This window comes from Oxyura jamaicensis, chromosome 5, assembly GCF_011077185.1.
Source record: "Oxyura jamaicensis isolate SHBP4307 breed ruddy duck chromosome 5, BPBGC_Ojam_1.0, whole genome shotgun sequence".
In the NCBI taxonomy this organism is placed as follows: domain Eukaryota; kingdom Metazoa; phylum Chordata; class Aves; order Anseriformes; family Anatidae; genus Oxyura; species Oxyura jamaicensis.
Window position 1 is genome coordinate 50,370,583 of NC_048897.1, and position 13,020 is coordinate 50,383,602.

Below are 13,020 nucleotides of genomic sequence, written 5' to 3' on the forward strand. Positions count from 1 at the left end.
AAATCTCTTGTGCGAGAGATGCCATCACTCTACCACCAAGCAGTTAGCAGAAGATAGGGAAGATGTACAGAAACGCATCTCGTCAGCCTGTTTTAGTATCTTCAGTCTGTAAAATTTTCAAGTCCATCTCCTGTAACCACCCGTTATAACATAACAAGCCTTAAGTCTGCTAGAGAAACATTCGTATTTGGACAAATCCCAAAAAAAACTTCTCTGGGACTTCTGGCCTGTTTTACAAGCACTTAGAAAGTCCAACTTTTGCCCAGCAGAAAATTTAAGGTTTACATTGAGTAGCAGAATGCTAATCTGGGCTCTGAACTGAGCTCATAGACGAGATGCAAAAGGATGAGGCTGCTGAACTACACAGGACATTATCTGTAACCCCCAAAGTTTCAGAATGCCTCCAAAAGGCTGATTTTCCAGGAAAAGCAGACACTCAGTTATTCTTCAGGTACATCGTTTTCCACTGAAAAAGCAGAAATGAGCTTATCCAAAACAAAAGCACACATCACCATGAGATCTTGGTCCTGTACTGAGCATTTCATTGAGAACACTTACTTAAGGCTTTGCTAGGAGCCCGTTTGCTACCACAGATATTTTCCATCGGCAGGCACTATGCTGACTTTCATATACAACACAACAGACATCTATGCTGTTCACAGCCACCTGGGACAGACCTTATGGCGTGGCCCAGGCTGCCTGTAGGGATCACAGCACTTCTGCACCCAGACCTCTTCACACCAGTTACCTGCAGTGACAAACGTCTGCGTTCGTTCCCATTCACTCAAGGTTGACATCCCACAAATATTACAAGCAGTAGAGGTGAGGCAATGATAGTGACACAGAACAATCAAAACCAAGGAATTTCATAAGCCAAGGAGGCAGCAAAGCATGATTTCCTCTGGGTAACATGTCTTGCAGTTGGATTCCTTCTTTGTCTGCTACGGTGACAGCTCCAATTGAACTTTTCCTGAGCAGTGAGGCAAACATGGGCACATGGATCCCTGATGCCTAACAAAGGAGGGGGGGGGGATGGGGGGCTGATTTATGTTACACACTCTCCTTAATAGAGCCCAAACAGCACTGGGAGGCTTTGGAATAAAATCAGCTCAATGACATACCTCATTTCCAGTTACAGACTACAGCCTCACCTGCCACTACCTCTTCCAGTAAATCACTCAGCATTCATCAGAGGCAGATGGAAAATGACTGCAACAGGGAGCCAGCAGTGCCGGCAGATTGCAGCGTGGAGTCCTCTAGCAGCTACCTCATATCTGTCTCCATCTGTTTGGGTCATCACCCTAAACCTCCTTACCCAGTTCTGCCCCTACCCCACATCTACCCTTTGTGGTCTCAGAGAGGCATCAGAGCCTTGAACGCTTTGCCTCACACCACTTCAGTACCCCTAAGCAGTTCTAGAGGCTACAAGCTGTTACAATGATCAGTTTGAAATAGGCACCTACACAGAATTTCTCTACGCTTTATGTAGGCTTAATTTATTCCAAACCAAACTACACATTGAAGTTAGCATCTGGACTCTCCCCACTCCCCAGCCCCAAAGCAAACAAAAAAAAACAGAAAACAAAAAAAAACAAAAAAAAAACTAAAGTGGTCCTGTCAAGTGCAACATGCTATACCTTTTTTTAAAAAAAAACTTATTTTGACAACAGCTATGACTAGTATATTTTATGATGCCACACTGTGCATAACCAAAACTCCCCTTTCTCCAAAAAATGGCAAGAGTATACTTAACACCTAGGAGTAGGAGAAATTAAAAAAAAAAGAGAGCTTAGATTTTCACATTATCCCTAACCATACCACTCTTTATATTAAGTTAATCATGAATATCGGTGGGAAATGACCTTCACTTAAGTAAACAAGAGACTACTTCCAGTCACTTACATCAAATCCGCCTACTTCATGCACAAGTAAGAATGGTGGCAACAGGGGCTGGGGGGGAAGTATAAAGTCACTTAACACATCTGGATCTAATGAACAAGCTGCTACTTTTACAAATGAATACGCTTATTTTCTGGATATTAAAAAGCATCATGTGTGCTCATTTATTCATTTCACTCAGCTGCTTTGCTCCCTTGACTTGCGCATGACGAACCGATCTCGAATGCACTTCACCAACTCCACACTGCACAAAGCATCACGCTTTTACCACCTGACACACTCACAGCAAGTTTCGTCAGCTCACAAAACTGGGGCGGCTGTTTCTTCTCAAACTGCCATCCCTGCCCAAAACTTACAAACCAGCCCATATTCTCGCTGGCTGGGGTCTGAATAGAGCCTGCAGCTGGAATCCGGCCAACCCCAAATCCAGTTCCTTCCTTCCTGCCTGCACTGGCTACAAAATGCCCAGAGGAGAAAGAACAAATCATTTTTGCCATAGAGAGATCCTGACTCTTTAACAGCGTATTACTTTACAGTTGTTCTCTCTATGCTGAGAGATTTCCAGTAGGCGAAGCTTTAATATACACCAGTTTTCTCCAAGAAGTTTAAGGTGCAAAGTCACAATATACGATCAGAGGCCAATTCCTGCATCGAATTCAAAGTCACATCGCACATAATAAAACTAGGAGGGTACCTTGGGCTTGACATAGACCCTGCTAATCGCTTAAACCCTAGCTTTACTTACAGAAGGAACTGTGCTTTATGTTTTGTAGTCTTCCTGAATCCTTACATGGAAAGGTATTTGCTATATTACACCCGCCTCTGCACACTGTAAACTCACAACTTGAAGGCTATGTATCTAGTTTTAATGCAAGCGTTACAGCTGGAAATGTGATTGTGCAAGCGAGGAGATAAGGCAAGGCTGAGCCAGCAATATAACAACAGTATTTTGTATTCAAACACTGAAAATAAGGCATAAAACAGAAGTCAGAAGTTAAGGCTCTTCTGCTCTGACAGCAAGCAGATTGTGAAAACACAGCAAAGAAAGGCTTAATTACCTCTCAGACTGAGAAGAAAGAACATATTCAGAGCGCTTTTGGGAAAGCTCTGTCAGAGTCTTTTAGTGGGTGCAGGGACTCAATACCAAAAATAGTTACTTGAAGAAATCCTTTCGGAACTGATGACAAACACGGCGCACATCCCTAAAACACAAAAGGGCAGCTTGCAGTCTGTGCTCCAGCAGCTTCATCCAGACACCCTATCTAAGGGAAGTCTCACCCTGGTCAATGGCTTCTTGTTAACCTGGTGAAGACCACCTAAAGACAAAAGAGGAGTAAGAAAGCCATGCAAAACCGATGTTTGGCTAGTGCCAAACTTCTGTCTCCAGATTTAGCTCTGATGGAGGAAGACACTCAGCCGCTCGTGTCAGCCAACGCTTGCCTCCTCATAGATTGGCCCCAAGATCAATTGGTTTCATTTGCCAGTACTTTTTGGCGAAAGCCTCTGAAGTATTGACAGCCCATTTAATGAAGTCTTGTGGCAGATTCGGATTAACAAACACTCATGATCAAATCCTGTCCCCAGCACTGCTCTACCAGCGGGGACAGCCATAGAGCAAGGCCCAATAACCTCCTCTGGCCACAGGCCGTGACAAGAGGCCACACATGAAGCCCATGAATTCACAACTCGCTCCCTGATGCACCTGGAAACTATTCCAGCGAGTGTTAAGATCCAGAAAATAATTCAAACAACGTCTTACATGTCTGTTAGCAGGAAGGTGAAGACAATTACTACAAGATAATGAACCATAACTGCTCCAAAATATTCCCCTCCAAAGCCAAAGTGATTTTTGATTCCAGGTATTGGGTTTCACAGCTGCTTGCTCTCAGAGGTCAAGTGCGCACTAGGAGGAAGGTGAGTTGGAAGAACAGCCAAATGGAAGAACATTTTGATTTATTAGTTAATGTTCCATTAAAATACATGGTGATCTATAGAGATGTGCAGAATCCTGCCACAGGACGCGTGGGAACTGTACGGCTCTCAGTATCCTTCAACAGTCCGGTCTTTCCTACAAAAGAAGCACACGCACACTACTTCTGTTTCAAAGACTACAACCACGCCGTTACTAGATCAGACAGCAACAATCAAAATAAAGTCGTGCTGCTCCATGAGAAGAACTACAGCTGTGCTTATATCAAAGTTTCAGCCCATTAACTTCTGCGTCTAGACTAAACATTTCTTTCACTCTTGCTAAAGGCACGTGCTAGAGAGTTTGCACATTTGGTTTCCAGTTTATTTGTAATATGCAAAGGGAGATTGAAGCTTTTAGATGCTTCGATTTGTTTAGCTTACTTTTATATAGTGACTAATTGTCTTCATAGTCAGTATCACTTTGTCCATGACATTTATATGCCCTAAGAGGATATACCTCGTAAGTTTGAAGCTTACCTGTTTGTTTAAGCATTACTAAAGCCATCGAGTTTGGAGAATAAAGTTCTTTCATGACAATTCATCAACTTACTGGATCCTAAAATGAAGGCAGCATATATATACTTCAAGGTGAGGAGTAATTTGAAATCCTACTAACCACATCATTACACTTGGACATGACTGCCTTCTGAAAAGCGTTGTTTATCAATCAGAGAAAGATGATGCCAGCGTTTCTCCTTTGTCCTTAATTCATTGGATGCAAGGAGGAAAGGAGAATTTCACAACAGGGATTAGTTAGCATTACAGTACTCAAGGAGAGGACTAATGCTTTTAGGCCTTCTCCTTTTTAACACGCTGTCAGCTGTGTTTTCTTGCCTTTCCACTCCTTTGGGAAGGCAGCACAATAAATTGACATTTTAGGGATTTGTCTCACTGTGCAAATGACTGCTTTTGTCTCTACTTAACGCAATTAACTGCTACAGTCAGACATGGAGCTATGTTGTAGTTAACATAAGCAATAAGATATGGCAGATGAGTATTAGGTCAGGATATACAGTGTACTTAAGCCCTCTATTAAAGATGATATTATTAAATAGGGAAAAATCAGCTAAAATAAATCCCTTCCAGCAGCACAAGACAGGGCTTGCTCGGTTTCCCTGCCTACCAGTGGAACAAGCTGCTATCGAGAGAAGCGTGCCTAACAGGTCGTCAGCAGCCAGCACCTTCACGTTGTGCCTAATCAAGCTCAGCTCTAAACTACTTTGTTCTTAACAAAAAAATAAAGCATTGTAGATGTTGCCTGTACCCACTTTCACAACTGTTTATGTCATCTATAGAGCCCTTCTGTTGTGAAACAGGAAAGTTTTTAGGCGAATTGTTCTTTCTTCATCCTGACCTAACTGACCCTATAAAGCAGCAGCACACGCTTCTGGCTGACCTCACAGGACTTCATGGACGAAGAACTGAACAAACCTTATGTGCAAACAGTCAATACTCACCCATCCTGCCCAACAGGGCCATAAAGCTAGGCACAGAAGCTGTACTATTTAGAATGAGAAAAAGCTGCAGTCAGCCAGTGCAAGTCCAGTGCCACCTCGTTCACACACCACCCATAACCCAACTGTACTAAAACCCCATATTCTCAGGCCATACAGCCCTTCGGTATCAAGCTTTCAAAGACTCTGAACATTGCTATTACTGCTGCTGAAGCTTTCCTGTAAGGACCGTCTTTCTTGCACCTTAGTCTCTGTTATCAGCTCTATTCAACCAGTGCTGTTTGCGGCAGGGGCTGTAGGAAAGACATTTGTTTTGAAAGAGCTAGCTGAACCCCAAAAGATAGGTGACATTTCCTGATGAACCCCCTGAGCTATGGTACCCATTATGACATGAAGACAATCCCACATACAGCTTTGTGCCTGCCACCCTTCCCTCCCCTTGCTGCCCCAGTCTTTTTGTTTCTGAATCACACAGCCAGAAATTTGCCTATTATACAGTCATCAACAGTACAGAGACCCAGCGAGAGCACTCGCACACGTGGCCACACTACAAGGCTAAATGTGTAAGGGATATCACACAAGGGGCACGCCTGATCACCCAGGGAGGACGTACGATGGGGTGCCAGAGCTGGACAGCACTGCTCCGGCTATCATCCTGCCCAGCACACTCACCTGCGGCTCTGGAAGCCCCTCTTGCCCTTGCCTGGTGTTCAAGCAAGGCCTGTCCGAGGCCACTGAGTAATAGGATTATAAATTTAATCCCAGTTACTTACAGCTTGCCAGAGAAGTTACAAATTAGTCCCCCACCCCAAAGTACCTGAAGGACATGTTGATCTCCAGACCCAGTAATAAACTGCGTAAAGCTCTACCAGGAGCTGTCTAAAACATGAGAATAAATAATATTTATCTTACTAATAAAAGGAGAATCGTCACTCCTCTGCAAGAACTGACAAGCAGCTACCAACTAAATAAAAGTTTCACACCTCACCAAAGCAAAGATCTGTTAAATAGTAAACACGAGAAATTGCCCTGGTACAGGTGGCACACATTTACGTAGGCATGGAAACAACCTTTCATCGAATTCAGAGAGGCCAGACTCTTCCCCGCTCAAAGAATAAAAGGAGCTTCAGCAGAAATAACCCAGGACTAGGAGAGACTGTAGAGAGAGAGAACTGATGGAATATTCCAACCTCTACTTAAAGGGAAGTATAAAGTTCTGAACAGCATCTTGTCCAAAGGGAAGTCAGCTAAAAGAAAAGAGGAACCCCTCAATACAGCATTAGCACATGCAGGTGACAGAAGAGACTGGCGTGAGATCACCACTTACTGAATTAAGTGTTTATAAAAAAAGAAAAGTGAGTAGCTGTGCCTTACAAGCCTTTCTGGAAAGGCTTGCATCCCTCTTCCTGTCCCTCAACGTCTAGGCTTGGGACAAACCTCACATTAGCTTTTCACTGCTGACCTTGGAAGTGAGCGAGAGCAAACACCAAGCATATCTGTTGATAAAATAAAAATTATCCTTAATGGAAATGAGATTTAGGGTTATCGGACAGCACAAAGTACACCTGGAAACAAAAGTTTCTGCTTGAAGCTGGGCACTCTGACTGAATCCTCCCCAGTTTCACTTGCCTTGCTGACCAGGGGACAAGTGAGCCACGTGTAGGACAGTGCAGAATAACCCAACAACCCTAGGTGACACCAGCAGCGCTCCTGCTAACTGTGAGGTCGTACTGCCAACCGTACAACATGGTAGAGGTGTCTCCTTTGTAAGGCTTTGTACCCATGCTATTCACAGATAAGAGACAAATTCAGAACCAAAAACGTGTGGCAACACCAGAAAGAAAAAAAAATGACACAAGGCAAAGGCTGGTTCAGCCCACCTTAACATCTTTTTGCTTACAGGTGTTTTGCAGACAGCTGTAAGACTTTTTCTGCTGGCATTCTGCGCTGATAAACCCTACCTTCAGGGAGGTGTGTTGGCTCAGGCTCAGTGCCACGCTCCATTCATGCAGCCTGGAGCACCGGGAAAGAAGGCTGCATCTTCTCAAAGCATCAAGCTGGTGTGTGCTATCACTACTAACGAACAAGAATTAAGCAAGTTAAAGGGCAGCATTAACTCGGTAATAAATGAGGATAAAACAGCCATAATTTAGTCTGAACTGGGTAATAAAAAGTTCCTGATTTCTTAGGAAAAATCTGTTCTCAAGCAACCTTGTAATCGCAGCTGAAGAACAGCCTGCTGTTAAGATGGAGCATGCAATAGCTTCAACAAGATGCTGCTTTCAGCAACAAAAAAAAAAAACAAATCTTAATAGCCTAGAAAGTCATTCCTGCTTTTATAGGCACATTTTTAAGTAGAGCCAAGTGGACTTTCATAGCGTCTACTCATTTATAAATTCCAATTGAAAATGGAAACTATGAATCCCTGGTTCTGCCAAGGGGGGAAAGGAGCAGTTATTTGGCTCTGCATGGGAAGTGCATCAGTCAGAGGCAAAGCCTTACATTTATCACACTTGTTTATTCGGAGTAAACAGTTTGTTTTCCATATTAAAAATAAATAAATAGTCTTCTACATGTGACCTACTGACTGCACATGCCAGAGGGATTACAGCTTAACTTCCCAAATGCATCCTGTTTCCTTTTTTTTTTTCCTCTCCCCCCTCCATAACAAGCATTAAACCCACAGACGTTTGATGCTCTGATTTGCTTCAACTCACATAGAACTTAACTTCTCAAGTTTGAGATTCCTGTTCTCCGATTTTACATCGGGATCAAGATGCTGTGAAGGCAGCCAACAGCCAAACACAGATCTGCACTCCTGCAAATCTGAGGAAGTCAGAAGTGCTCCAAGGAATATGACAGTCACAGAGAACCAACTCGGATGTGTCTTCTTTCTTAGTGTAAATGAAGCAGAACCTTTGCTCTACTCAGCTTTCATACACAAGCTTTCATTGAAGAAATCCACCAACCTTTCCTCAGATATAACCTTTCCTGCTATTTTTTCCTACCCCACATGTTCTATTCAGACACGATAATCCTGGTGTTTGATTAACCTACCCACCAGCTCTGAGCTGGCACTGATCACATGCTCGATATGTAGCAGGTAAGATCTAACAGAATAGAAGCTCAAAGGTGCCCAAGAAGCCACCATCAATATCAAATACACACACACACTCATATATATATATATATCAGTTTCTCCAGAACAGCAGCCTTCCAGCTATGACTGTTGAAGCGAATGATTCCCTGGGAGAACGGTGACCTTGAACACATTTAGCGGGTGGCTACCAGCCTTTGCTATACTGTCCTCTAAACGAAGCCTGAAGTACATCTTTATAATAAGGTTCAAGAGTTAAAATAAGGTTCAAAAGCAGAACACAGGGTATCTAAGCAGTTTCACTAATATATGTAGCAAAGAAAAATACAGAATCACGAAACACAGCCTCGGGCTCGCATCCAGCGGCAAATCCATGCACGTGCAGCGTAAACCCCCAGCACAGCAGCCAGGACCACCCCTCCCTCTGCCTTCGCCGTAAGCAGGAGGAGACGGACACCAAGGACGAGCAAGGAGCACACTGCTCCTGCCTCCGACAGCGCTGCTGGCACCTCGCAGCAGCTTCTCTCGCTGTGCGGGTCGGGAAGATGAACAAAAGAGTTCTAAGAAAAGCCCAACAGATAATTTAACAACTGGAAAATGTACTTGGAAGTAGGAAACACTTAAAGAACTTTATTTAGCTCATCGAGAAGGTAGTGATTAAGGAGGAACTCTGATCAGTCAGGAAAAGCCTGTGCGAGAAAGAGGAGTCTAAAAATGAAGGTCCCTTCAGATTAACACAAAGGCATGTTTCAAATTACATTGCTCAAAGTACGAAGCAGTCCATCAATCAGAAGAACTTCCCAAAGGTTATCGTCAAATTTATCGCTGTGAACATAGAGCAGAATTTTACTTTTGAAAAAGCTTAAAGCGAAGCAGAGCTGCCGTCTGTTTGTCCAAGGATGTCCAACGGCCCACACCAAACAAAGCTGGGGAACAACCCACAGCAGCTCTTTGGGCAACGCGGTTAACAAGTTCACTCATTCATTTACTGCAATGGCTGCCTCTGAAAATTTATACGTAAATATTGACAGAGATTTCAAAGCGACCACTATAACAAGGCTGAGTGACAACCCTTATTTTCGTTCAGCAAAATAAAGTAATATCGGATACTGCAAAACACATGAAGTCTATAGGAAAGTTTTCCTCAACGTGCTGTAAGAAATATTATGCCTACATGCACACACTTAGCAGAAACCCCAAGAACTGGTGGCAGGACACCAAACTCAGCTCATCTAGTGTCAGGGCCCAAATCTTCCATTGCCAGTGAACTCAGCCACTAAGACATGTGCTGCTTTGGTGCTCCTCCTGCAGCTGACACCACTAACCACACCGCTCAGCTGAGAGGTCACAGCTGCTCACCAACACCATGAAACGCTGGAGAAGCCTGCAAAAGGTGTACACATGGCCTAGGGTACGTGCTTACATAGTCCAAAGGCAGATACCTTACAAGCAGCACCCACAGACCCCACTGGTGAGCACCATGCCCCCACTGCCATGGGCCACAGGACAGGCACCTCAACGGGGCCACTTGGTTTTGTCCAGCCCAGAGCTGAACCTTGACCCATTCTGAGTCCCTGACCAGGCACGTCAAACAACTCCCTAACACCACAAAGCCCTGCATTCAGCATCTCCTTCCCAAATCCCCCAGCCCCACATCCCAACAATCACATAATGGGACATTACTTCAAGGGGACTTCAAATAATCCTCTAAAAAAAATGAAAAGACTACAAGTGTTTGTATTTCACCAAGAAATCCACAGCCTTCTGTGAACAGATGATGCTACGAGCAGATGTACACAGCCAGATGATCTCTTCTTTACCAGCCATCTTGACCTGCCTGGCTTGGTTTACACAAACTGGGTTTGCTCGCGACAGCACCGATTATGTAAACCTCAGCAAAACCCTAACCAAACACAAACTGCCACAGCACTTACAGAAAGCACGTAACGGGCTGCCGGGAGAAGTGAGTAGAAGCACGCTCGCTGCGGTGACCAGCTGCAGACACCTTTGCCTTTACCCTGCACAGACAGGATCACAGCCACCGCGGGAAGGCATCCTGGTGGGAGACCCACCAGGGGAGACCTTCCCCTTGATGCTTATGCCAAGCATCGGAGCATCCGACTTTAATATGAAAGGCAGACTAAGTTCAGAAGACGAAGGGAAAGTTTTATCATCTTGAAAACAGAGCTCTCAGCAGTTTGCCAGGTCGGCCAATTTCTTCATTCATCGTCATTTTCCCCCACCCAGTGTAAAGGTCTCACAGCTCCAGGCAGAAGTTATTCATCAGCATCACAATCACTTTTTTTTTTTTTAAACACTCCAAGGTATCTCAAAACAACTTTTTGGGGTCAAATTAGCTGTGAGGTCATTCTATCACTCTAAATCAAGCAGTTACGACAACGGCTGCAATGCTAGGCTTTTGCAGTTGATGGGTCTTGGTCTCACTTTGACGAGCAGAGCAGATTTATACTGTCTTATCTGCACTGAACTCCAGATTGAAAGATTTTGAAATACAAAACAGGTATTTATATATGTATTTTTAAATGCTACTGAACAGATGCTTAAGCTGTTCCAAAAATTCCCAGCCACAAATTTTGAGTCACCAAAGAAAAAAAAAGAGAGAGCAAGTTTGTCTTATTTATAGCACTACCCATCGCATTTAAAGCATCCGATTGGAAACGTGGCAATCAACCCCGAAAGTGTCAAGCGGCCCTTAACACACCGATCCAAGCGCCATTACCGAAGTTAACAGCACTCCCTGCATTGTCCCCATCACCTCCACCTCTTTGTACACCACCTCCACGAAGCGCACCACGTCAGCGCGCCGTGCCAGCCAGTGCCTTGCCGCGTCCCGTTGCGGGCTACGCAGACGGAGCGGCCACAGACGCACTCAGCTGCCAGCTCGCAGGCTTCCTACTACGAGGACGAGAGGATTTGTGTGCTGTTTTTAATTTTTTTTTAGTACGTGCAATACCCAGGCAATACAGCCTCGGTAGCTTTAGGGAACAGCTGACAGGCAAATAATAACTATGCTCGGCGATAGGAAGTTTATTTCAATTTTATTGGCGCGTTTCAACACACTGCAGCGAAGATCAAGACCTTGGGCAGAGCCGATAAGGCGGGATCGATGCATTTCCATATGAAAGGGAAAAAAAACACGCCCGCACTTTGCTACGGTGAGACCGGAGCCAAAACATTTCATACTTCTGTACTTTCAGCGGCGGCTAAAAATAGTAAAGCAACAGCAAGGAAAACGCTTCCAGCTGTGCACAAAAAGCCTCTGCAGCACAACAGCGATCTACGTGCTCCGATGCGATTTGGGATTCAGCGTTACACCCTGACTTTACTGCTGGAGCCGGCGTTGCCCGGCTGAGGGTACCCTCCATTTTCGCAATTACAACAGCGAGATCGTTCCTTTATTAGATTTAGTTTGACAGAGGCGCTCTGCCCAAACCGAGTCACTGAAATTCGAGTCTTCGGAGTGCCGGGCATGCCGCGTCCCTTGCTGGCAGCTGGATGTTGTTCCCCGGTACCCATACCTTGACCTGCATCACCGCGAGGAGCGCGCAGCATCCCCGAAGGGAGGAAGGCGCAGGGCTGGCCACACGCCTCCCGGCCCCGCTGCCGCTCCTGCCCGCTCCTTGCCACCCCAGCAGCCGCTCTGCGGAGGCGAGCCCAGCTCGGGAGGGCACCACTCGAGCAGAACAACAACAAAAAAGCCCGAAGGAGCAAAAAAAAATAAATACATAAATAAGGTTTTTCACCTCCCAGCAGCTCTGGCACGGGTCCTGGGGGAGGCTGAACAAGGCTTCGCACGGGGCGCCCGGCAGGAAACCTTAGTATTTCCATTCCCCCGACCCCAAAACCATCTTCCCTGACCCCAAAACCACCTCCCCCTATCCCCCTGACCCCAAGAACACCCCCCCGACCCCCAAACCACCCCTCCCCGACCCCAAACCCAACCCCTCCAGCCCCAAAACCACCCCCCCAGCATCCCGCACGGAGACCGGCGAAGGGAAATAAAGGAAAAATAAAACAAAACAATAAGAAATAATTTAAAAAAGGGGGGGGGGGGGGTGAAGCGGCCCCAGGACGAGGACGATGAAGGAGGGATGAAGAAGCAGCAAGGGGTGCCCCCCCGCCCCCCCGCCGCCGCAGCTCACCCCAGCACCACCAGCTCCCCGTACTTGACGGGCTCCTTGTTGGGGGCGCAGTGCTCCTCCTGGCTGGGGGAGAACATGGGGGCGCCGCGAGGTCTCGCCCCCTTCTTCCTCCCCTTCCTCCTCCTCCTCCTCGCTCCCCCTCCCGCCGGGGCCGGTCCCAGCCCGCTCTGCGCCCGCGGCCGCCCGGCGACGGCCACTACACCCCGGGGGGGGGGGAGGCGGGAGGAGCGCCCGCGGGGCGTACCAAGTGCGGGGGAGTGGGAGGGGCGAAGCGGCCGCCCGTTCACCGCCCGCTGAGGGGGGCGGGGTTGGAAGGAGACGCTGTTCCCCCCCCCCAGCCGGTTGCGGTGGTGGTACGGGCGTTGTGTGTTATGTAAACATAGAGTAAAGGGGATGGGGCTGCTCTTAAAGGGGCCGCGTATGTTGGAGGGGGGGG

The 13,020-nt window shown here is 46.3% G+C and overlaps 1 protein-coding gene across 1 annotated transcript in view; it reads right to left on the reverse strand.

The window, feature by feature from the left end:
• Positions 1-12,771, reverse strand: part of PELI2 (pellino E3 ubiquitin protein ligase family member 2) — a 75,652-nt gene extending 62,881 nt beyond the window's left edge. The window contains exon 1 of the mRNA XM_035327377.1: positions 12,585-12,771. Coding sequence (XP_035183268.1) covers positions 12,585-12,661 — 77 coding nt within the window. The 5' untranslated portion in view covers positions 12,662-12,771. The remainder of the gene's footprint in view (positions 1-12,584) is intronic.
• Between the last annotated feature and the right edge of the window lie 249 nt (positions 12,772-13,020).